At 40.9% G+C, this 23,975-nt stretch overlaps 1 protein-coding gene across 2 annotated transcripts in view; it reads right to left on the reverse strand.

Annotated features, from left to right (window-relative positions):
- The window catches only part of LOC114557222 (focal adhesion kinase 1), a 70,777-nt gene that overhangs the window by 26,355 nt on the left and 20,447 nt on the right, over nucleotides 1-23,975 (reverse strand). For both annotated transcript variants that reach the window (XM_028580594.1, XM_028580596.1), the window contains exons 3-22: nucleotides 18,628-18,914; nucleotides 18,361-18,527; nucleotides 16,049-16,136; nucleotides 15,715-15,794; nucleotides 15,457-15,519; nucleotides 15,305-15,359; nucleotides 14,798-14,938; nucleotides 14,271-14,348; nucleotides 11,477-11,584; nucleotides 10,825-10,942; nucleotides 10,447-10,477; nucleotides 9,966-10,036; nucleotides 8,686-8,742; nucleotides 5,213-5,310; nucleotides 4,730-4,814; nucleotides 4,502-4,602; nucleotides 3,363-3,478; nucleotides 2,851-2,951; nucleotides 2,562-2,651; nucleotides 2,164-2,368 (exon numbers count right to left, since the gene is read on the reverse strand). In XM_028580594.1, coding sequence (XP_028436395.1) covers nucleotides 2,164-2,368; nucleotides 2,562-2,651; nucleotides 2,851-2,951; nucleotides 3,363-3,478; nucleotides 4,502-4,602; nucleotides 4,730-4,814; nucleotides 5,213-5,310; nucleotides 8,686-8,742; nucleotides 9,966-10,036; nucleotides 10,447-10,477; nucleotides 10,825-10,942; nucleotides 11,477-11,584; nucleotides 14,271-14,348; nucleotides 14,798-14,938; nucleotides 15,305-15,359; nucleotides 15,457-15,519; nucleotides 15,715-15,794; nucleotides 16,049-16,136; nucleotides 18,361-18,527; nucleotides 18,628-18,870 — 2,096 coding nt within the window. In that variant the 5' untranslated portion in view covers nucleotides 18,871-18,914. The remainder of the gene's footprint in view (nucleotides 1-2,163; nucleotides 2,369-2,561; nucleotides 2,652-2,850; nucleotides 2,952-3,362; nucleotides 3,479-4,501; nucleotides 4,603-4,729; nucleotides 4,815-5,212; nucleotides 5,311-8,685; nucleotides 8,743-9,965; nucleotides 10,037-10,446; nucleotides 10,478-10,824; nucleotides 10,943-11,476; nucleotides 11,585-14,270; nucleotides 14,349-14,797; nucleotides 14,939-15,304; nucleotides 15,360-15,456; nucleotides 15,520-15,714; nucleotides 15,795-16,048; nucleotides 16,137-18,360; nucleotides 18,528-18,627; nucleotides 18,915-23,975) is intronic.

The raw sequence follows: 23,975 nt of genomic DNA on the forward strand, positions 1-23,975 counted from the left end.
AGGTTTATGAAGTTTTTTCCCTCTCCCCTTGGCACCTGATGATGACTGACACCGTGCCCCAATGTTCTTGGTATTTAAATAAAAAGCTTTTAAATTGTAAGCTTCTTCTTTTTTATCTTGTGAGTGCAACTCTCAGTACATTTGATCAAACATTTCACAATGTCATTCCCGGTTATTTGTATGACATTATGTGACTCATGAGTAGGTTGGACCCTTCCTGTTTAAAGGAAATATTACAGTGACAATTCACCCTGGGGCTTACGCAGCAAGTGTTTAAATTGCGTACAGTGTTGTCTAGCTCTTCCTTATCTGATCACAACATGCCCAGGATATCATCTCTTGATAGATAACATCTCTCTCTTTGCAAATCTGTCTCCTTGCAAAGCTAGTAACAAGGCACTGATGTATCTTTTAACAAGGAGGCAAGGCGTGGCATCTCATTTAATCTATCTCTGTCATCATCACATCTCTGTTACCGTGCCAACCATAATGTCATCAGCCCAAACAGGAGGTAAAGTGCAGTGTGTCAAGTATTTGGACAGTTTTGTTTTGACTTCGTACTCCATTGGAAAAGAAGCAATCACTATGGAGGTTAAAGTGAGGACTTTAAGGTTTAATTTGAGGATGTTGAACCACGTAGAAACAAGGGTAAAAATGTACTACGAATCCTACATTATTCAGCTAGTATGGATGCGATCAACGCCAAAACACTCTTAGGAGGTGAAAGCGATTACAATTGAATGTTCTTCAAATAGTTCAGGGCTGCACTGTAAATGATACTGCTGCAGAAAAGGTATGGGCAAAATGTAATACTTCACATCCAGTAACCGCTGTCAAAAATCAGCACGTTTGGGATATTAAATTTGTTAAAATTACAATGTACATTTTTATCTATATAATTCGGAAGGAGTGACATTATTACAACATCTATAGCATGTACCCTCTCACTACACATAGGTTTTACACAGGAAATTACTTCCCCGCTGCCTCCACGAACATTAAAATTGAATGTAGTATTTTAAAGTGGATTAAATCAGAGCGCACAAAAATCTCCTTCCTGCCAAGACATTGCAATGATCTAGTCTGCAATCTCAATGAAATGAGGCATGTAAATGTGACCTTAGCTGGATAAAATCCCTGTCTTTCTGCTTACCTACCTGTATTTGACTGTCCATCCATCTTTAATGGTTCATTCTGGTCTGCTGTTTAACCAGCAGCCAAAGACAAAGGCCAAAGTATGTTGCTTAATTTTAAATGTTTAATATTTGCTGTAGCTCTTTGTCTGCTCCGTTCATCTTCTTAGATTACCATGATTAATACAGACAGTGACACCTGGTGTTAGGAAGGTGAAAGAAAACACTTCCTTACTTCTGGAAAATATCATTTGCTGTGGCACATTCCTTTATCTTTAGCCTGGGTAAACCCTGATGAACTTCCGGCAAATTTGAGATTTGCTCAGCAAGTCAGTCTGGCGAAGAGCCCATTCAAAATGTCCCCATGTCCCCAAAATCGAGGCACCAATCACAACCGCTGAGGCGGGCTTTACACCAATCACAACCGTTGAGGCGGGCTTTACGCGATAGCGCAGCGACGGCGAGCAGCTTTTTGTTTACATTCAACATGACGGCTACCAAAGCGCAGCGTCACCTGGATCGTTGGTCTGATTGGTTGAAGGACTATCCAATGTGCCCAGAGGCATTTGAGCGGCGTCCGTTGGTCACGCCCCTTTGGAAATGAACTGTCAATGAACCTTTCCCTGACCCACTCTCAGTTACAACTGAGAAGGGTCTGGTTTCAACCAGGCTACTTTATCTTAACTATGACTATGCCTATGGAAAAATAGCAAAGAATAAAAAGCAGTAGGATTTACATTGATGAAATATCTCAACTGCAACTTTTTTTCCGCAAATCATATTCTTTGAGCTTCTTTCAGCCAATACATTACAACCAAAGCTTACTATGAGGGACAACAAAATGCCTGGTGCACTCTTCAGCCGAGGTAAAGCATACAGATATAATAATTTAACATTCTCTCACAACGCTGAAGAGATAAGAGCGTTGGTGGTTTGTGTCCTTGAGCAAGACACTGAACCCTGAATTGCTCACACTTACAGAGACACACAAAGACACTCACACTCTCTCAAACCACACTCCATTAAGTACCTCAGTTGTGTTTTGAGTTCAGTGAAGCGTGGCCTCTTGCTGGGATCATACGACCAACACTTTGTCATCAAGCTGTAGAGAGTAGGAGGGCATTGAGGGGGCATCGCCAGTCGCTCGCCGTTCTCTATCCTGCCGATGACATCGTTGTTCTTCACACCTTGGAAAGGCTTAATGCCGAACATTAGGATCTCCCACATACAGACGCCTATGGAAAGAGAGAAAAACGCACTCACTATGAGAGTGAGACAGCTACCTATTGGCTCTTAAATGCTGCAAAGAGTAGAGAGTTAAACAGAAGCAGACCACAAACAACAAACCTACTGTTGCAGCACTAAACATCATAACAAAACTGACATAGAAATGAAGAAAGGAAGAAACCAACACAGACTTAAACTTACCAAACATCCAGACGTCACTGGCTGTGGTAAACCGTCTGAAGTTGATTGATTCTGGAGCCATCCACTTAATAGGCAGTTTACCTTTAGAAGCTAAAAAAAAAAAAAAAAAAAAAAAAACAGAAATCAGGAGAACTGGGTTACACTTTAATGATCGGCTTAGTTCATGTCATTCCAATAAATATTAATGCTGATTTCCTCCACGTGTTATGACAGACCGAAGACGGTTAAAAGGAGACGTGAAGTGTACATTTATGGAAACACTGTGTGTGTATAGAGGTGTTGTATTTACCTTTATAATAAGAGCTATCTTCCATGTATCGAGACAAACCAAAGTCCCCAAGTTTTACACAGTCGACTGTAGACACCAACACGTTCCGCGCTGCGATGTCCCTGAGGAGGACAGAACCAAAATAAGAGAAAATCCTTGCCACTTTGACATTTATTCTGTTTATCTATGAGATCGGACACTTGTCACATGAAGTAATAATTTACATCTCTCATGTCATAAGATCGCTAGTATCCAGCATTCAGCCTTCCAGTAGGTGGCAACACCAGGCTGTGGTTTACAGAAAATATGTATTTGCCATAAAAGAATATTCTGTCACATTCAACTGCCCTAGATCATTATACATGATCATTTGTAAACAAAAATTGTCAGGTAAATCGAACCACTATTTCATATGTAATGTTATTTTGCACTGGCCACTTAGCACAACTATTATTTTAGTAGTGGAATACTAGCTTTTATCATTTTAAAATATTCTGATGTATCAGAGGTTTTGGGAGACCCCTAATGCATACCTGTGTACAAAGCGCTTGCTCTCCAGATAAGCCAGTGCCGTGCTGAGCTGGTATGAGTACAAGATGAGACTGGCCAAGTCAAGACTGTACTTCCTCACCTGGAGAAATGACCGTAGCTATGGAGGACAGAGAGGAAAAAACACAGACAAAGAGAGAGAGAGAGAGAGAGAGAGAGAGAGAGAGAGAGAGAGAGAGAGAGAGAGAGAGAGAGAGAGAGAGAGAGAGCCACAATTTGATGGTGAAAAACAGAAGACAGAAATGGGGAAAAAAAAGAAATCAGGAAAAGTAGAGAGGAGGTAGACAGAGATATGATGAGTGAGACAAAGAGAAATAGAAGGAGAAATCAAGATAGAGGGGTAGAAAGAGAGGAACAATAACTACAGTTATTTAAACACTTATACAAAACAAGCTTGTCCATTGTAACAATAGACAGGAACTATGTGAGGAGTAATTAGCGGGGACATTATCCTTCTTGTCAATAACAGAATGTGTAGAGCATGTGGGGGTGTTTTAGGTGGCCAGTTGTCTACTGTTCTGCTGCCTACACATGTGGTGTGCTGCATCATGAGCTCAGATTTGATTTAAAATGTGCTTATTAAGAAAACCAATATACAGAGCCAATGCAAACAGAAAAACAATATATATAAACGTTAACCAAATCATTTGTCAAACCAAAGTAAATGCAATTTATTAATTAGTAAGAAGATGTTTTTAAAACGCTCCCTAATTTTTTGAAACACGCTAATTTTCCCCATGGATTTTTGTCCCTACGCATTCACATTTTGTTGTGTTTCATGCTGCAAGAAGTTTACAGTTAACACAGCTCAGACTAATATACTAATACAAAGTGAAGAGAAAAATGTAATGGAAAACAAAAAAGGAGCTATGACATAGAAACTAAAAACCATTTAAAATGCAGTTCAAGTGTTTGCTCTGAAGGTGATGTTTTTATGATCTGATTTACACCCAAACTTTAAAAATCAAATTTTTCCTCGATAAATTCCCTCTTTCTTTAAACTAATACTGAAAAATATAGCCCTAGGGTCTATGTTTATACTGTACAAGAGTCTTTTAACACACGTACACATCAATGTAAACTAGTAGATACTGTACAAAACAAATTCTTATCAATGTCCTACCTCTCCGAGTGTGCAGAGCTCCATGATGATCCAGACTGGATTATCTGTGATGACTCCCATCAGCTTCACAATGTGAGGGTGGTCAAACTGACGCATGGTCACTGCAGGGAAAGAAGAGGTCAGTTCACAAACAGCTTGCAAGTTTTTCTGTACGGAAATGGTTATTCTGCAAACTTTTGAGGGCACAGGTCTTGTTGGCAGGTAACATTTAGAAACACACACACTTACGTGCTTCTTGGAGAAACTTTTCCCTGACACTGTCTGACGTTGAGTTCTTACACGTCTTCACTGCCACAGACAGGGCTGGATTCTCCTGCAAGAAACAGATCCAAGCAAACGACACGATCAACAGTAAAACACAAGCATATATATGCTGCAAATTCACCGTCTTTAAATTCACTGAAAATATTAGAGGTTTGTGTATCACCTATTGAAACTTCATTAACATGAGTTGTAAGTATATCATGGTTATTCAGTGGCAAGCCCATTAAATCAACGTTCTTCTGTTACAACTATACTGAATATGTACAATTATTGTGAGTTCAAGTTCAGTTTATTCTTTTTAGTCTTGTATCCGTTGCAAGCCCATGAATTGAATCAAAGTTGTATCGTGGCAGACTTTGTGACACCAGCAGATATTGTATCGTTGTCCTAAGAATCAATTTAATATCGTATCATGATAAAACGTGAGAAAGAGACTACTGTACATACCGGGCTGATGTAGACTCCTTGGTGGACGTCTCCAAACTGACCCTCACCTATGCAGCGTCCCAACTCAATACGATCTCGCTGAATCTCATAGTCCCGTGCTATATATGCAATATACGTAGACATGAACACACGCACACGCACACACAGAGAAGACCTTCAGATCAAACACATTCATCAGTGCCCACACACACTTCTTAGTCAGCACTTCCATTTACCCAGCTTGTCAGAGTGCTTTGTCATGTGCAAAGTCTCTTAAAATCTTTCTTTAAAAGGCAAAAAACGTGATTCTGTTGATTATCAGCTTTTGAAACAATCCTCCAGCAAATTTCTATAGACGTGAATTAAACAATTTAGACACAAGCTCATTGTGTAGAACTTTACTTTCATGTGAGCAACATTAGGTGGTGCAATCTTTGCTTTTAAAATTTGATTATCCTGCATTTCCAGATGAATAAAGTCAATGCACCTTCCTCTCTGACAAGCTTAGTTTTTATAGCAATTAGCATAGCTCAATGTCAACAGCATGCAACAACAGCATCAGGAAACCACAGCCAGACATGCCATGTACCACGGACGAACAACAGCCAGCAACACTCAATGTATATATGAACATGAATTTCCATATTATATTAAATGTAATATGGATAAAGTCAGGTGGATTGAATAATGGTAGCAATTCAAAGCTCACAGGCTGATTTAGGACCAGTGGTACATTTGCTTTGTCCAAAAAGGAAGTTGTATCTCTGTTATTATAGTCAGTAAAATTTCTTTTGTACTTTCTGTCAAGTACATCTAGATAAAATGCACCATTTTTAATATAGAGTTTTAAGAAAATCAAAAGAATTCTAAGGTCTGTGAAACGGCTGTTGAGAGGCTGGTGGTTTGCTGACCTCACTTTGTCCATATAAGCAGCATGAATATAGCATACAGGTTTCTCTGACTTCACTTTTATACGGTTTACGGTTGCGAAATGTCCAGCACACGTGCGACCTTTAGAGACAACTATGCTGGGCAACAAAATGCCTGTAGTGGGAAAGAGACTAAATGAGGTTGTACAGTTTGTCATAATTAATGCCTGTGTGCCCTGCCTCTGAATATGTGTAATCTGATCTTAAAAAAGTCGATCATTATGGTTAAACAATGGAGTGGGACTGCCCTGTTTGTTAGTGGTTTGGGTTTTATATATATCTATATATCTATATATCTATCTATATATATATATATCTATATCTATCTATCTATCTATCTATCTATCTATCTATCTATCTCTCTCTCTCTCTCTCTCCCCTCATCCGGGCAAAAGTTGTAAATAGGAATATGCTTTGTTACCCTGAGCAAGTAAATATGTTTCGTCAAATTGTATTGATTTTTACAATAATGTAAGAGAGTACAGAATGTTCAGTTTTTTTTTTCGATTACAAAAAAAATTGAAAATACACATCAAGATCCTTGTTCAACAACAGGGGTTCAGTTCTGAAGCTACCATCAGCAGTTCAGCCTAAAACTGACAGCACATCAAACATCAACAGGGATGGGGAGGGGGGTCAAATCAACGCGGTACAGAGATAACAGAAATAATTCAGTTTTATTTTACAGTTGCAAGCAAACATAAAATAAGGATCACAACAACCACCAAATCAAAGTGCCATCACAATACAACCAGACTTACTACTTATTACCTTGATCTAGTCCATAGTATTCTGGGAAAATGGGTTAGTGATAGGAGACAGAAATAACTAGCTGTGAGTACAGAGATCTGTTAATTGTGACTGCAGTCTTTAATAATTGCCATGATTGTGGGTGTGATAGTGATGCAGTTAAGTTTGAGGTACTGTATGTCAATTACTATATAGGTTTCACAAATGTGTCCCATATAAAATGACTTGTTTTAGGATATTTAAAACCTTCTGGTGTGTTTTGGTCAGGTTCTTTTTTTGTTGTGTTCATACAAAGACGCACACCATTTGTCACCCCTAGCCAGCTTCAACAGTTAAAAAAATGTGTATTTTATAATGCAAACTAAATTTAAACACCACATGGACCCTTCAATTGCTTGGCAACCTGCTGTTTAACAAAACCAAAAAAACAGACACTGAAACCCTGAAGCTGCTCAGTCTAGACATAAACTGCAGTACCTTGGCTGGCATATGTGTGTTTAGTGTATTGATCTTACAAGATAACTTCTAACTAAATCAGCCATATACATATCTAAGAAAGTCATGCAACATGACAGACTAGTAAATAGCATGGATACAATGTTTAGTATGGACATCTAGCTATATCTAAGCTGTTGGACTTGCTTGTTCTCTCTGTATGCATTTACAACTGTTCACAGGACTCTGGTGAAAGCTACTGTATAGTTTATGAATGCTCTAAAAGCAAAGCCATGTTGAAATTTGGTTGCATGAACAATTTATACCCAGACAACATTTTGAGGCAGATTAAATGGGTAATTTTGTCGGTAAAATAATTCATTTAACGTCCCAGTTCCTTTCCCCTTCATACATTAAGGTGATATCGCCTATCTTCACTGCCTCGAAATGTTGCCTATGTAGCATCACCACTTAAACCTGGTTAACAGGCACTACTCCGCAGCAACAGCAGCACAGCAGGCCCTCTACAAGGCCAGATAAACCTCTACATTAATGTAAGTGTCAAGATGATCACTTATCATTCTAGTGATTAGCAGGAGATACAGCCATTTGTATAATGTTTACTGTAACGTAAACATTGTGGCTAGATAATGTCTCAAAGCTCTGAGGAAGCTTGTGACTTACTAACAGATTGCAGACCTATTTATATAAAGATTATATAAAGACAGATGTGGTGCAAGTGGTTTCCCCTTTTATACAAGATTGCTACATGTAACCACAGGAAATGTAGATTCATTCAAGCCTCAGTTATTATTTTGCCTCCATCCTTTTATCCACCAATCTAAAAAAGAGTTTCATTCAAAGCTGTAGGCCTGAATAGATTTATAGTTTGGTCCAATGTATCATTAAATCCTCCTGTATGATGGAGTGTGATGAACAACAATTACAACAGCTCATTTACAGTTACACTCTTCATTCTCTGAATAATGTTGGTTGGATCCAACACATTTCACAGTGCCAGTCACTTGATTAAAATATACATTACTCTATGTGTTACCTTGTCAGTTGATGATGTTTTCATTGAATATAAAACAACCATGGGGTGAGGCCCAAGAGAGACACACAGAAATCATCCAAACACAATCTCCAAAACACACGTTTATGGCTTCTACAGACCTGAGATAAGGCTACCTTTCACTCTCTCCCCATCACCTCAACAACCTTTACACCTGCACACACCTGAACTAACACTCGCTGCACAAGTAAGAGGAGGTCAACTGCTCAGCAGAGCACACACACAGATGCACAATGACACCTGTAACATTGTGCCTCTGCTTGTCACAATAGCTAAAATGTTTCTGTGCATGTGGGTGTACTTACTTGAAGGCATGGTATATGTGTCCTCCTCATCTATGATCTCAGCATAGTCGTCCGTTTCTGCAGAGCCAAAGGACAGTGGGAAAGGGAAAAAAAAGAGCCAAGAAACATCTCAGTTGGTGACACACAAAAGACAAATACAAGAGAAAGAGTTGACAAAAAGCTCACATATAAAAGTCCACTTTGATATAACATGCTGAGTCACCCGGACAGCATTCAAATTACAACTTGGAGGTTATCTGCCACAACACGAACCAAAAGTCCCATTATCAATATCAAAAGGTCATATCCAGATATCCCCTGGATTTCAAGGAAACACTTGACTGTAAAATACTTTGATCCCCCACTACCAATATAACAAACAAGTAAAATCCCTGCATGCAACTCAAGAGTTCTGTGAACACACCGTCAAAGACAAAAAAAAAAAAAAAAAAAAAAAAAAAATGGCAACAGAAACACATCATGATCATCAGACAGATGTACCTTTCCAAAAGACCATTACCATGCCCGATTCCAAACGCATGCACAGCAATTTAAACGTTCATGTACTATAAAACAGCTGCAAATGAGGAATGTAGGACAGAGGAGTGTAATAAAGAGAAAGAGAGGGAGATATAGACACAGAAGAGAGGAAAGGGGAGGGGAGGGATGGAAACGTTCATTCTTTCCAGAGAAACAAGTTGAAGAATAACAGGTTGAGTCATTCGGGATAAGGCCAACCAGTTACAGGCAGATACAGAGATACTGTACACACACAGTACAGTATGCTAAATGAAGACAGAGCAGGAATTCCATTGAGTTTCTAATTTAGGATGGTTAATAGAAAGAATGTTGTTTACCATCACCACTAGTGTGACCTGCAGAAGCCACATGCAGCATGAAACACACACAGAGAGGGAAAGAAGGGGAGATAAGTATTAGTTTACTGATGCAACAGATGAAAATAAGATATTATTTATTGACTAGATAATATAGTCAAGGTTAATCTTCATTTAATTCTATATCACTGTGAGTTAGTCAGAGGTCAGTAGACAGTCAGGGTAGAGGCAGGGGGCCAGTGACTAAAGCTCTCCATTGGAACATCTGGCGAGACAAGGACTCTTCACTGCACACACAGATGAGGCTTTATAGAGGAAACAGGGTATGCACACATATCTATGACGCCTTTAGCTAACTGTTAGCAGTCACTGTCATTCATGACATTTAGAGCAGCAGACAGACAGGAAAATTGACAGGGAGAAACAGACCAACAGGAAAGGAGAAAGCAAGACGGGGACTTATACCTGAGACACAAACAGCGCGGGTCCGTACTCCATCCATCCGTTTTTCCATTCGCCTCTCATGATTTGAAACTCTGGATCAGACATGAGAAAATCAGTTTGTCCCACATTAAACCTAAAGCGTCCAGTTGCAGCTATGAAGACAATAGTGCAACCAGAGAAATGGAGGATCCTCCCACATCCTGTCATGTGTGTAGCTTTACAATGTCGAACATTAGAAAATGAAGAACAAAAAGCACACATTCAAATTTCCCTCAAAGCGGATTCTGAAGCACAACACAAAATGATGGAACCCACTGAATAAAAAACGCTGAAGACAACAAACATAGTTGCGCTGGTGAAAGGGAAGACATTGTACAATGTTTTCTTATGCACTTAACACCTGAACCTCGACTACACCTCTTTTATGGGTCTCACAGAAAACTCACACCTTGTTTTTACTTGATAAATCAACTAATGAGGCAAAAAGAGTCTGTTGACTTACTTGGGGATGGACGGCAGAGCTCTGTCCCCCTCTGCAGACACAAAATGAACACATGAATTAGACAAAGAACAGACTGGCTATATGTTTTAGCTGCATCGCTGTAACCATGTCTTTGTTGCCATAGTTATTTACAGAAAAGACTAGCTAAACTCAATCTGGTTATTCAAATCCTCATCAGCCACAATCAGACCTGGATACTGTTAGAAAGAGTTGGAGTACTATTAAGTTAATTTTTCTTTCCTTTGGGTTACTGTTGCCATCTAAGCAACATAAAAAGTATCCCAACTCATTAACTGCAACAACTGAAACATTATAATGCTCCAAAATGTGGGTGTATAGTAAACACAAAATACATATAAGAGTAGTTGTGCGTCCTACCTTTGTGGACTCTGACAATGAAGGAGTGAGTAGCTAAGGAAACAAGCCGACAGTAGCCGTCAATCAAGTCAGCCATGTTTTCTGCCGTAGTCAGCAATGCCGTGGTGACTGTGAGGGGCTACACACACACACACACACACACACACACACACACACACACACACACACACACACACGATTAGTGGGACAGAGCGTTGCTTCACAGTGACACAATGAGAGCTTTATTAGGGAAAACATCTTCTACCAGCACACATTCAGTCTAACACACACCCCTGCACAGATACTCTAGCACTGATACACACATACTTTCCACGAGTAAGGCCTGCTGCGACCCCCCCATCTCGACAGACACACTCACGCCGACACTCAAGTGTAGATGGCAATACCTGCGTTCAAGTCCTGTTTCATTCATCTTTTCATGTTTTTCCTGCAGATTGTTTGTTACTCCAACTTTAAATACGTTTAACAAGCAAATGCTATTTTATGATTATTACACATGTACACATTGACATCATTTAACAAATTCAAAATCAGGTATTACTGCAGGACTGAAACAGGCAATAATGTTTTGCAAAGAACCCCCCTTCATGGAAAAGCCAAAGTAATAGTATGCAAGGTGTGTGTGTGTGTGTGTGTGTGTGTGTGTGTTCACCTCGGGAGCTCCTGCTACATTGAGCTGCAACATGCCTTTCCTGTCCTTCTCTTCCAAAGCAGAGTACTGGATGGACTGAACCTGGTTAAAGTTAGCTAAGTGTGTAGGCTGCCAAGACAAGGGCAGATATACAGAAACATTAAAAATTACTTATAATGTACTGTATATGTTGGTGCATTTTATTCAGACATTTTTTCCATAGTATCAGTTACAGTGAGGAAAATAAGTATTTGAACACCCTGCTATTTTGCAAGTTCTCCCACTTAGAAATCATGGAGGGGTCTGAAATTGTCATCGTAGGTGCATGTCCACTGTGAAAGAAAGATGCAGAAATCACAATGTATGATTTTATAACTATTTATTTGTATGATACAGCTGCAAATACGTATTTGAACACCTGAGAAAATTAATGTTAATATTTGGTACATTAGCCTTTGTTTGCAAGTACAGAGGTCAAACGTTTCCTGTAGTTTTTCACCAGGTTTGCACACACTGCAGGAGGGATTTTGGCCCACTCCTCCACACAGATCTTCTCTAGATCAGTCAGGTTTCTGGGCTGTCGCTGAGAAACACGGAGTTTGAGCTCCCTCCAAAGATTATCTATTGGGTTTAGGTCTGGAGACTGGCTAGGCCATGGCAGAACCTTGATATGCTTCTTACAGAGCCACTCCTTGGTTATCCTGGCTGTGTGCTTTGGGTCATTGTCATGTTGGAAGACCCAGCCTTGACCCATCTTCAATGCTCTAACTGAGGGAAGGAGGTTATTCCCCAAAATCTCGCAATACATGGCCCCGGTCATCCTCTCCTTAATACAGTGCAGTCGCCCTGTCCCATGTGCAGAAAAACACCCCCAAAGCATGATGCCACCACCCCCATGCTTCACTGTAGGGATGGTGTTCTTGGGATGGTACTCATCATTCTTCTTCCTCCAAACACGGTTAGTGGAATTATGACCAAAAAGTTCTATTTTGGTCTCATCTGACCACATGACTTTCTCCCATGACTCCTATGGATCATCCAAATGGTCATTGGCAAACTTAAGACTAGCATTGACATGTGATGGTTTAAGCAGGGGAACCTTCCGGTGGCTCAGTGGTTAGCACTTCTGCCTCACAGCAAGAAGGTTCTGGGTTCGAACCCAGGCCTTTCTGTGTGGAATTTGCATGTTCTCCCCGTGCTTGCGTGGGTTTCCTCCGGGTGCTCCGGTTTCTTCCCACCATAAAGACATGCATGCAACTAGGACTACAGTTGAAAATTAGCCAACTGGCTAGCACTGGCATTATTATTATTATTATTATTTACAGAAATGTTGATTAATGTGCATTGTCCTAATATAAAATAAAATCTTCTTCCGTGCCATGCATGATTTCAAACCATGACGTCTTAGGGTATTACCAACAGTAACCTTGGAAACGCTGGTCCGAGCTCTTTTCAGGTCATTGACCAGCTCCTCCCGTGTAGTTCTGGGCTGATTTCTCACCTTTTTTAGGATCATGGAGACCCCACGAGGTGAGATCTTGCATGGAGCCCAAGTCCGAGGAAGATTGACAGTCATGTTTAGCTTCTTCCATTTTCTAATGATTGCTCCAACAGTGGACGTTTTTAACCTTTTTTTTTTTGGCAATTTCCCCGTAGCCCTTTCCAGCCTTGTGGAGGTGTACAATTTTGTCGCTAGTGTCTTTGGACAGCTCTTTGGTCTTGGCCATGTTAGTAGTTGGATTCTTACTGATTGTATGGGGTGGACAGGTGTCTTTATGCAGCTAACGACCTCAAACAGGTGCATCTAATTTAGGAAAATAAATGGAGTGGAGGTGGACATTTTAAAGGCAGACTAACAGGTCTTTGAAGGTCAGAATTCTAGCTGATAGACAAGTGTTCAAATACTTATTTGCAGCTGTATCATACAAATAAATAGTTAAAAAATCATATATTGTGATTTCTGGATTTTTTTTTTTTAGATTATGTCTCTCACAGTGGACATGCACCTACAATGACAATGTCAGACCCGTCCATGATTTCCAAGTGGGAGAAATTGCAAAATAGCAGGGTGGTTCAAATACTTATTTTCCTCACTGTAGTCATGTATTTCTAACAATGAGTGTTCATTGTTAGAAAGAAAGAAAGAAAGACATGTCATCAAGAGAGAGATTTTAAGAGTTTATGAAGGCCAAACAGGACAAGCTCTGGTCAATTTTCATGCAATGATCGACATATTAAATTAATTAGAAACATTTTGACAGGCAGTCTGTCATCATTAAGTTAAAATTTAATAACTCAATTTAAGCACTGGAGTTACAGGTGTGCAGCTGTTTTCCTGCATTTTGAGTTGTCACTGCAGTCAGCACCTCCAACCAACCAACCACCCCCACCAATGCAGCTGTGTAGATTTCCTATTTACATCACCTATTAATGAGACATGTGGCCTTTTTTAGCTCATATTATCTGTTGTGTAACAACAACTACCGGATCACTGGAATTTAAAGACTTGTTTCAACTTGGGCAACTGTGGAGAAGAGAAAATCGGTCTACTGGAGACAACAACCAGTAGAGGGCAGTATGGTGGATTGCAACATAAAAGCATGCAGTATACAGTAGTAAGAATTCAGCACTACTGCAGTATACAGTAGTGCTAAAAGCCTTCTTAAGTCCATAAAAAAACAGAACTGGAACATCTGCTAGAATAGATACACAAATCCAACGATATTTTAAAGAAAGTGAATTTTTAAACGGCTACACTTTTTTACTGAGGACAAAGTCAGACCTTGTGAGATGAATTGTCTGAGTGCATACTGACCATTGAGCCTTTATCTGTGAGGTAGCTGATTCCTTCTTCTGGTCCAATAGCTAACTCTACTGATATTACCCAACTAGACTGAGGAGGGAGAGAGAAAGACAGTGGGAGACATACAGTATTAAAATAAATGTCACATTTCATCTGCTTTATTAACTACACACCGTACTGGCAAAAAATTTATACTGATAGCATAAAACAATTTTAATTTTCTTATACGTTTTCACTACTTTTGACATGAAATGCCCTCCTGAACAGACAAAACTTAGCATTCTGTAGTAATAATGCATTGCTGTAGAATAAGAACAGTATACTGACATGATGCAGACTGTGCTAGCGTCACCTTTATGATTCTGGCATGCCCTTTAAATTAAAGATAACACTCCACTCTACATGTTTTGTTCCCTGTGAATGCTGAATAGGAACATCCTCCAAACTTAGTATGACTTTTCAGGTATGGAAAATGTATGAATGATTTCCCTATTCACCATTACACTTTTTTTGTCTTTATGAATTAAGTGTTGCCCTACCCCCAAAGCACATTTGAAGCACTCTTTGTCAAAGCGGTAGATGGGTGAGAGTATCTCAAAGAACTTGTGGATGCTCTGCTCATCATTGAGGTTAGCAAACTGCTTGAAGGTCTGCTGGATCTGCTTACGAAGAGTCTTCGCCTGATAGAGAGGGAGAAAAAAACATTTCCAAGGATGAGGCCTTCTGGGAGAAAGTTGGTTCAGAGCCAAGAAACGCACAACTGACAAAGCAAACTGCAAGTGACAACAGGACGTTTAACTTAATTCCACACAATCAGATTATCCGACATTCAGCCAGAGATACATTCAGCGATCAAGTTGGTGTCCCTGTCAGTCAGCCGGTCGTTCAGTCAAATAGCCATTAGCTCATCCAGCCGACTCAGCCGGACTAGGATTCCCAGAGACATTTCTGCCACTGTCACTTCTGTTATCTGGCAATGGAACTTAAATGGGAGACCCCGGCCAGTTAGTCAGTGAGATGACACATTAACGGTAGTTTAGACTCACCTTGAGGGAGTCCAGCAGGCTTTTGGGGAAGAACCTTCTCAAACCAACGTCTTTCCTGAGAATAACAAAATCACAACATTTATGCATAGTTGAAATCTACCATGACTAAATCTAAATGAGAGACTGTGTGGACCAAATGAAATCAATCTTACTCTAGTAGTTCATAATTGGATTTCTTATCCAGGGCATTGCCTGGCATCTCTCTAAAGAACCTCCTGTATAATTCAGAGAGAAGGAGAAAACAGTATTAAAAGGCAATCAATATATTTTTCAGATCAGATATTCTGGAAAACTTCTCTGATACAAGCAGTGACTAATAGTCAAGAACCTGTTTGAGTAAACAGAATATTTTTGTTGACTTTGTCCTGCTTGTGGCAGAACCAATGTGTGTTTATGTGTGTGTTTCTCACCTGATTTCCAAACAGCCCAGTTTCAGAGCAACATCTTGATCCACCTGATCAGCTATATGATGCATGTAGTCACACTTTACCTGATAACAGTGTGACAGAACAATATTTTATAACACTGCTGTAAAAATAAAGCTGGACAGTAGTCCCATGTAAGAGCAGAGTGTATAAGTTAAGTATCTTTTTAATGATCTGTTTCAAATCGTGTCTGCCTTGTGAGACGTAAAAGCAACAGGGAGGATAAAGAAGATGTTTGTTTTTTATTAAGTAGTATTTTATAAAGGAGGACACCTTTCCATCTCCTCTTTTTTTATGTGATCCTGCCGTGTTGCCTCACCTGGTGATAGAGGTAGTTAAGAGATGGTTTGTCTTCAGAGAAATGGCTGAGGTAACCTTTAGGAAGGTACCGCATCCGCAACTCATACCTGAGAATGACAGAGACAGTTTGGCTAAATAAGCATACTCTCAGCACGCGCACACGCACACACAGAATGAAATAACCTGCAGCATCCAAATCCAATGCCTGTCCAAGGCATATAGACAGAAGGAGCATGCTTACTCATACATACAGCTGACGCATACACAGACCTCTTCACTTATACAGTTGAAATATTTGTGCACCTGACTTGCTTACTGTATGTCAACGACTTGGATAACAAACCTGGTTATGTAAGTGGATACCACAGAATCCACAACATGATCCTAATTTAAAAAAAAATCATGACAACTCTGGTACACACAAGTTTTGCTGTATGGAGCTAGAAACTAGTGAGTGACTGTGGGGCGGGATGAGTTTCTTGTGATTGTTTCTTGCACTATTTCCATAATTCCTCTTGCTCTACATTCAGAGGTGGTTAAAGTACATGTTAGCTAAATTATAGCACCCATGGAGCCGTCGATTCCATGTCTCAAAGTCACCTCAGCAACGCAGCTGTTTGCCAACACAGGGGTTTGACACAAAGATTGGAAGATGTCCTTTCTACTAGATTACTGTCTGGTGGCATAGTGAGATGTGATTTCATATTTTGCTGACAGTGAACAAACTGAGAGTGATAACTTTGTAATACCATACAGCATAAAGAGATTCCTGCTGTTACACTTGCCAGTTAACTGTGCCAGAGAAGTACCCAGATGGGCCATCATTGTTTATAGTGACATATTATTTTATGACTGACATATTGCAGTGACTACAGCGGAGAGAAATGGGTCAGGGGAGTAGTGAGCCAAGCTCCAAGCTGCTGTGATGGGACAGCACTGTAGTTAGATAACAAACGAAATCAAGGCTGAAGGCAAAATAAATAAAACATCCTCGTTCTATAATGAATGAACCAAAAAGAGTGTGAGAAGAGAGAGAAAGATGCGTGTTGGAGAGAAAAGAGAGAGGATAAGAAAGAAAACACAGATATGATAGATGAGAGAAAGAAGGATGGAGAGAAAGATCAAAGTGAAAAAGAGCGACTGCGAGCGCACGAGACTGAAGAGAAACACGCAAGGGAGCGAGAGAGTCAGTCCATCCCCTGGGCTACTTCTGCTGTTCTAACAATAGCTTGGCAGCAGCAGAAGCTCATGTGGGCTTGCAGCTCGGCTGCCCTCCGAGGCAAAGCTGCAACAACTGGCAGAGCTGCTCGGCTGCATGTTAGCAGTGTGAACAACTCGTTCATTTTGAATTCATTTCAATTTTGATGACTTTGGGTGTAACACATCAACAGCAGGACAAAAGGACTGAACTGTAAGGAGAGTTGTTTACAATATCAACTGAAGATACCTAAGCACTAGCATAGTTTCAGTGTAGGTTGGAACAGACACTGCTGCTTTCAAATAACTAGCAGCTCATTCCCTTTCATCAAACAGAGCAGACCTGCATCAAATAAATGGGAAGAATAAGGATCTATAAATTATGTAAGGGATAATGTAGAGCGAGTCGGTCATTATTGCGAATTGGAACGCCGACAGGGTAATACAGAACCTTTACGTCAGGGTCTTAAATCAGCCTGAAGGACACCAGTAACTACTACTCATTGCATGCAAGCCATGTACTTGTGTATTGAAGTCACTTTGAAGTTAGGTAAATGTCTTCCGTCATGTGGATGAATGAGGAAAGCAAGGAATGAGGAAGGAACTTCAAATCTTATGAAAATCGAGACAGGGATCGTGGTAAAATGTAATCATTAAATACATGGTTGCAATATTTTTTACTGCCTGTATGCAGTAGTTCACATGAGTATGTTTCAGGTTCATTGAAAGTATAAAATGGTTCCATTGGGACCATATGTTATGCAGCTCTGGCTTGTAAAGTAGGCTTAATAAATACTCTTGGATGGCAGATTTGTAGCTTAAACAAGTGTAGCTCCTGTACAGCCCAATAGTGCATTTGTAAAGATGACACGTTTGTGGTAATGATCATCCTCTTGTCCGCCTCTGAGGAGAATAAAGTAATGTTATGTTGCTTGGCCTGCCGTTTAAATTTAGCACAACATTAAGGAAGGAAGTTGTGCACTCGCCAAACACACAGAGAGAAAATGAAATAACCTGCAGCATCAAAATCCAATGCCTGTCTAAGGCATAGAGACAGAAGGAGCATGCTTACTCATACATACAGCGGACTGTAAAACAGTGAGTGTAAAACATTGAATCTTGTTGTAATTCTACCTCCACTCCTCCTGGGGGTGCTGTTTCTCGTATTTCTCCCTGATGTGACACACGCCCAAATCAGGGTGTAACCAATGGAGTGCATCAGAGTGCAGATGGGTCAGACGGAGGCCCAGAGAGGACACGCAGCGCAATTTGTGGATCTCTGCTATCTTTTGGATAACACCCTGTTGAAACAAGAGGAAGTATGAACAAAGATAAAAGCGAGAGTCAGGGAAATGAGGACGATGGAGGGCTCGAAAGGTAAGAAAGGTTTGTGCGTCTTACCCTGACATCTGTAGCATCTCCATGCCTGATATTACTAGCCCAGGTACACGGTTCGCTGTTTGTCTCAAAATAATGGAAGATCTTCAGAACCCGGTCCATGGAGCCTGAGGGCCGCTCAAGGCCTCCAGCAGAGCCGCTTGTACCAACACCGGTACCACCAGGCATCCCAGACCTGGATTTAACCCCACAACCACCCACTGCGGAGTGGTTGAGGTTGGGTTCCAAGTAAGAAGACGACGCCATGCCCGATTCAGATGCTCCCGCTGCGGCTAACTTGCCGTCATATTCTGAAAAAGAGAGAGGGACAAACAAAGAGGACAGAGGTCAAAATGTGACTTCATAGTTAAGGAGTAATCTGTAATCAACACGTCTTGTATCTTCTCTGGAGATACATTCAATGATTGGATTTTGTGAAAGTAACATTACACAGTCGAGGATAATAAAAATCAGGTTAAAAAAGGCGATTAGGGTATGTAAAGAAAATTGCTACATTAGCCCTTTGAAACAACGCTGAAAGAGTAACGGCCACAGTAAAACACCCAGTCAGAAAACCTCTCAGTCACCACCAGTATGTCATTCGTACTGCATTCTATACATTTGTCATTACACAAAACAGGCTACGTTAATAATCATAAGGACATGTGGACAGGTTGAGAAGAGATAAACTGTAGCATATGTATGTCTATATCCACGACGTTCCACTTCCTGGATTGCTCCGGTGCCGCTCCGTCATTTTTGCCGTTTCCTTCCACTTCTTTTGTGTTGGAATTTTAAACTCTAGATAAAAACTGGATTTCTGAGGACTATGGTTAACTGCTGCTCAGATCTCTGCAAGGGTAAATCCAGACAGCTAGCTAGAGAAACAGCATAAGCATTGTATTAAATCTAAGACTTCTGACAACCAGCGGAACTAAAGTGGGTGATATTTAAGAGTTCAGTAAAATTAAAAACATTTTTCAAAGGCAGAATTGAATGAGGTTAGGCACTATTTTTTTCTTCATACATTAGCGGTAAGTAGGGGTACAGTCGAAGTAGAGCTTTTCCCAGCTACCAAGACTCAACAATTCATAATTATTCAGACATGAACAGACCTGCAGTTTTTTAGAAGCGATGCTTCAGCTGATGGCAAGATAGACCATAATAACAGGAGTAGTGCTGGTGGTAAATAAAACCAGTGAGTTTTGGATGGCTGCTGTAAAAGTACAACTAGCAGAGTACAAACTGAAACTCTACAGTGGCAACAGCTGATGAAGCTTATTTTTAAAGATAGATTTTACATGAATTTCCCATTAATTTAAGTAAAGTGAGGGTCTCAATAGTCTATATCCTCGACGTTCCACTTCCGGGATTGCTCCGGTGCCGCCGGAAATTCCGCCGGATGTCCGTTATCTTGGGCTTTCTTTGTGTTGGCATTCTAACCTCCGGTGGATTCATGAGGACTATGGTTGACTGCTCCTCAGACTGCTCCTCTGCAGGGTAAATCCAGACAGCTAGCTAGAATATCGGTCCAATCTGAGTTTTCTGTTACATGACTAAAACAACATTTGAACGTACACATCTGCCAAAACAAGTTCCTTCCCGAGGCTATTTGGCAGAGGCACCGTTGATCCGTACAGAGCTTAGCGCCGGCCATGACAATTGTGATTGGTTTAAAGGAATGCTAAAAAACCAGAGCACGTTTTTCTCCCATTCCAGAATGTTGTGTGGACTAGCTAGACCCTCCTTCACAGCGCTGTGGTGGATGGTCTGGCAAAGCGAGACTAATAAAACTGTAACAACACAGCAATACTGAGGCAACAAATCACTGTAGAGTGAGAGAGTTTTAGTAAGGCTACCAGTCAGTCAGTCAGTCAGTCAGTCAGTCAGTCAAGAGTCAATATAAACCAGCAAAACACTGACACAATGTCTTTTAGAAGGACCTACTCTCAGCTCAACATAAATCAGATGAGTTTAAATAAATAAATTCCTGGTGGGCAATACTGTGGTCTAACTGGATAGCCAGCTGCTAAATCAACCATGCTGGCAGTCTTATCAAGCACAAACAGCAGGCCATTCAAACACCAGTCAGGAAACCAGTCTGTTGCATGGCAGCTCAGCTGCAGTTTCCAATCTGGTAGTTTCTAAAATCTGGCTTGACATGCCAAGGTCTGCTGTGGGAGGATTAGTAAATTGTTGTGGACATACTGATGTTCAGCGGCAGTGTCTGTAGTCGGGTAGTAGCTTGCTTGAATAGTAACGGCTGTAGGTGGTGTCTAGCCTAAAAGCAGGATAAATTTTTCTTAATGAGCTAACAGATAAACGCTTAGAATCACAAGTTGTCTAATTTAGAAAAACAGTAAATTAGCTTCACATTTACTCTATTACCACAGTGTGAGACTACAGCAGCAATAATATCCATAGTGCAGTGCTTAACAAAGCAGACTTTTGTAATTAAGCAAACACAAGCACAAACCATCCACTTCCACAGATTCTTCCTTCAAAGGTTGTTTCTACTGTAGGTTTATCTTCACCCCTATGGCGCCACCCAAAGAGGCAGCTGGCTCACCCAAAAATCAGATGCAGATTTCATTTTTAGTTGTAGCATTACTAAAATGTTTGATTAGAAACTTAGGTTATTTTGATCTAATTATAATAAACGGTCATTTTAAAATAAACTCATTCTTCAAAAAACAACATCTGCCGTCATGGGGAGCCTTCCTACTAATACTGTTCCAGGGGATGAAGGGGAAAGAAAAAGTCACAGAACACATCATAAATCCACAGTGCCTGGAACACATTGGACAATGCCTAGGTGGCAACTAAACAAAACTGTCATTATAAACAAAGCTTATTTATTTACATTTATTAATTAAAGCATTCACAATAACCACTCTAAATCAGCAGGGGAGACGCATAGAAACAGCTCTCTCTCTAGTTCACTGTCCCTGTAGCTTCCCTTCAGTCTGTGGATGAAATGGAATTAAAGCCAAAGTTCCATGTACAATCACGAAAAGCAAGCAGGCTCAGAGAAAATTTTGCAACCTGCAAAACGCAAAGCTTCTGGCGCCTTTTCACTCGGAGTTGATGTTTTTTCAACTCGAGGCCTTTAGGGCACTCCTGCAAAAACGCAAGTACCCATACAGCGAGCAAAACACTGCACTCTCATTGAAAACAATTACAAAAAGCCGCCCCCGGCTGCTAAACGGCGCTCTGTTTGATCAGGGCCTAGAAACAATGACGTGTTCCGTCTGTCTATCGATTGCTCCATTTCAGTACTACGGACAGCGCCACTCCTACACACGCACCCCCTAATTTAGACATACTCACTTCACCATTTCACGGCACAAACGCCCACTTGCTTAGCTGTGGGGCTTCAGTAATTATGCCAAAACTATTTAGACACCAAGAAGCAATAAACCACATGCCAGGGCATCGACTTGGTATTTGTGGGATTGTAACGTTAGAGATAATTCGATGTGGCACAGCCAGTTTTTCTGATGCACAACCAAAAAATAAATTTCTGGCCACGCTAGTGCTTCACACATCTAAATAAATAACGCTCACCATCAGCCCAACTTTGACTGCCGGCCAACTGTCCCAGTGGTGTCGCCACCTTTATCTGCATCTCTGCTGCTTCCTGTGTCATACTGTCACTTCCTGGATATCCCTGCAGGCTTTGTTGAGTCATCATCACTACAGTGACTGCTTTCAGCTGACTGTGAATTCTGGCTGTCATGTGGTGACAAAAGAGACAAGTAAACCGAATCTGATTGACTGAATAATTTCATGGCTCATTTCCAGTATTGGGTATGTAATCTACAACTAAATACTTTTCCAAAAGACCTGTCTAAAATTGTGATCTGCATCACTCGGTTATTCAGGGTTTAAAGTTCTGCTTATTTATATTGGATGATTTGTTTAGTCCACTAAATATGGACACAATAAATCAAACTGCCAAACCGTGTTTTCGGTTCGGTTACTGTCAACCCTCGTTGTTTCACTCATGTTCTGAACAGGCTGTAGTAAGCACAACAATCACTACTGTTAACATCACATCACTACATTCAGCATTTTTCTGTGTTGTGTTCAGGTCACGGTCAGATCACTTACAGTGGGGGAAATAAGTATTTGACCCCTTGCTGATTTTGCAGGTTTGCCCACTTACAAAGAATGCAAAAATCTACAATTTTAATCATATGTACATTCTAACAGTGAAAGACAGAATCCCAAAGAAAATTCCAGAAAATCACATCATATGAATTTATTAAAATTGATAACCATCTGATGAGGAAAAACAAGTATTTGAACCCCTGGACAAACAGCAAGTATTCTGGCTCCTACAAGCCAGTTAGTCTTTCTTTAAGACACAGCCCCAATCCGAACCAATTATCTACATCAAATACACCTGCCTCACCTCGTTACCTGTATAAAAGACACCTGTCAACACCCAAACAACCAGCATCCAACATCACCACCATGGGCAAGACCAAAGAGCTTTCTACGGACATCAGGGACAAGATTGTTGATCTGCACAAGGCTGGGATGGGCTACAAGAGAATCGGAAAGCAACTTGGAGAGAAAAGATCAACTGTCGGTGCAGTTATCAGGAAATGGAAGAAGCACCACAACACCGCCAACCTCCTCGGTCTGGGCCTCCACACAAGATCTTGCCTCGTGGGGTGTCCCTGATCATGCGAACAGTGAGGAATCATCCCAAAACCACAAGGGGGGAACTGATGAATCAACTGAAGGCAGCTGGGACCACAGTTACAAAAAGAAACGGTTGGTAACACACTACGCCGTCATGGATTGAAATCCTGCAGCGCACGCAAGGTCCCCCTGCTCAAGAAGAAACATGTACAGGCCCGCATAAAGTTCGCCATTCACCACCTGGACGACTCAGAAGAGGCCTGGAAGAAGGTGATGTGGTCAGATGAGACCAAAATAGAACTTTTGGCCTCAACTCAACTTGTCGTGTTTGGAGGGCAAAGAACACCGAGTACAACCCAAAGAACACCATCCCCACCGTCAAGCATGGTGGTGGCAACATCATGCTTTGGGGGTGCTTTTCAGCCAAGGGGACGGGACAACTCCATCGTATTGAGGGGAGGATGGACGGGGCCATGTATCGTGGAATTCTGGACCGACATCTCCTTCCCTCAGTGAGAGAGCTGAAGATGGGTCGAGGATGGGTGTTTCAGCACGACAACGACCCTAAGCACACCGCCAAAGCAACAAAAGAGTGGCTGAAGAAGAAGCACATCAAGGTTCTGGAGTGGCCTAGCCAGTCTCCAGACCTGAATCAATTGAAAATCTTTGGAGGGAGCTTAAAATTCGAGTTGCCAGGCGACAACCTCGGAACCTGAATG

This window comes from Perca flavescens, chromosome 6 (genome assembly GCF_004354835.1).
Source record: "Perca flavescens isolate YP-PL-M2 chromosome 6, PFLA_1.0, whole genome shotgun sequence".
NCBI classification, from domain to species: domain Eukaryota; kingdom Metazoa; phylum Chordata; class Actinopteri; order Perciformes; family Percidae; genus Perca; species Perca flavescens.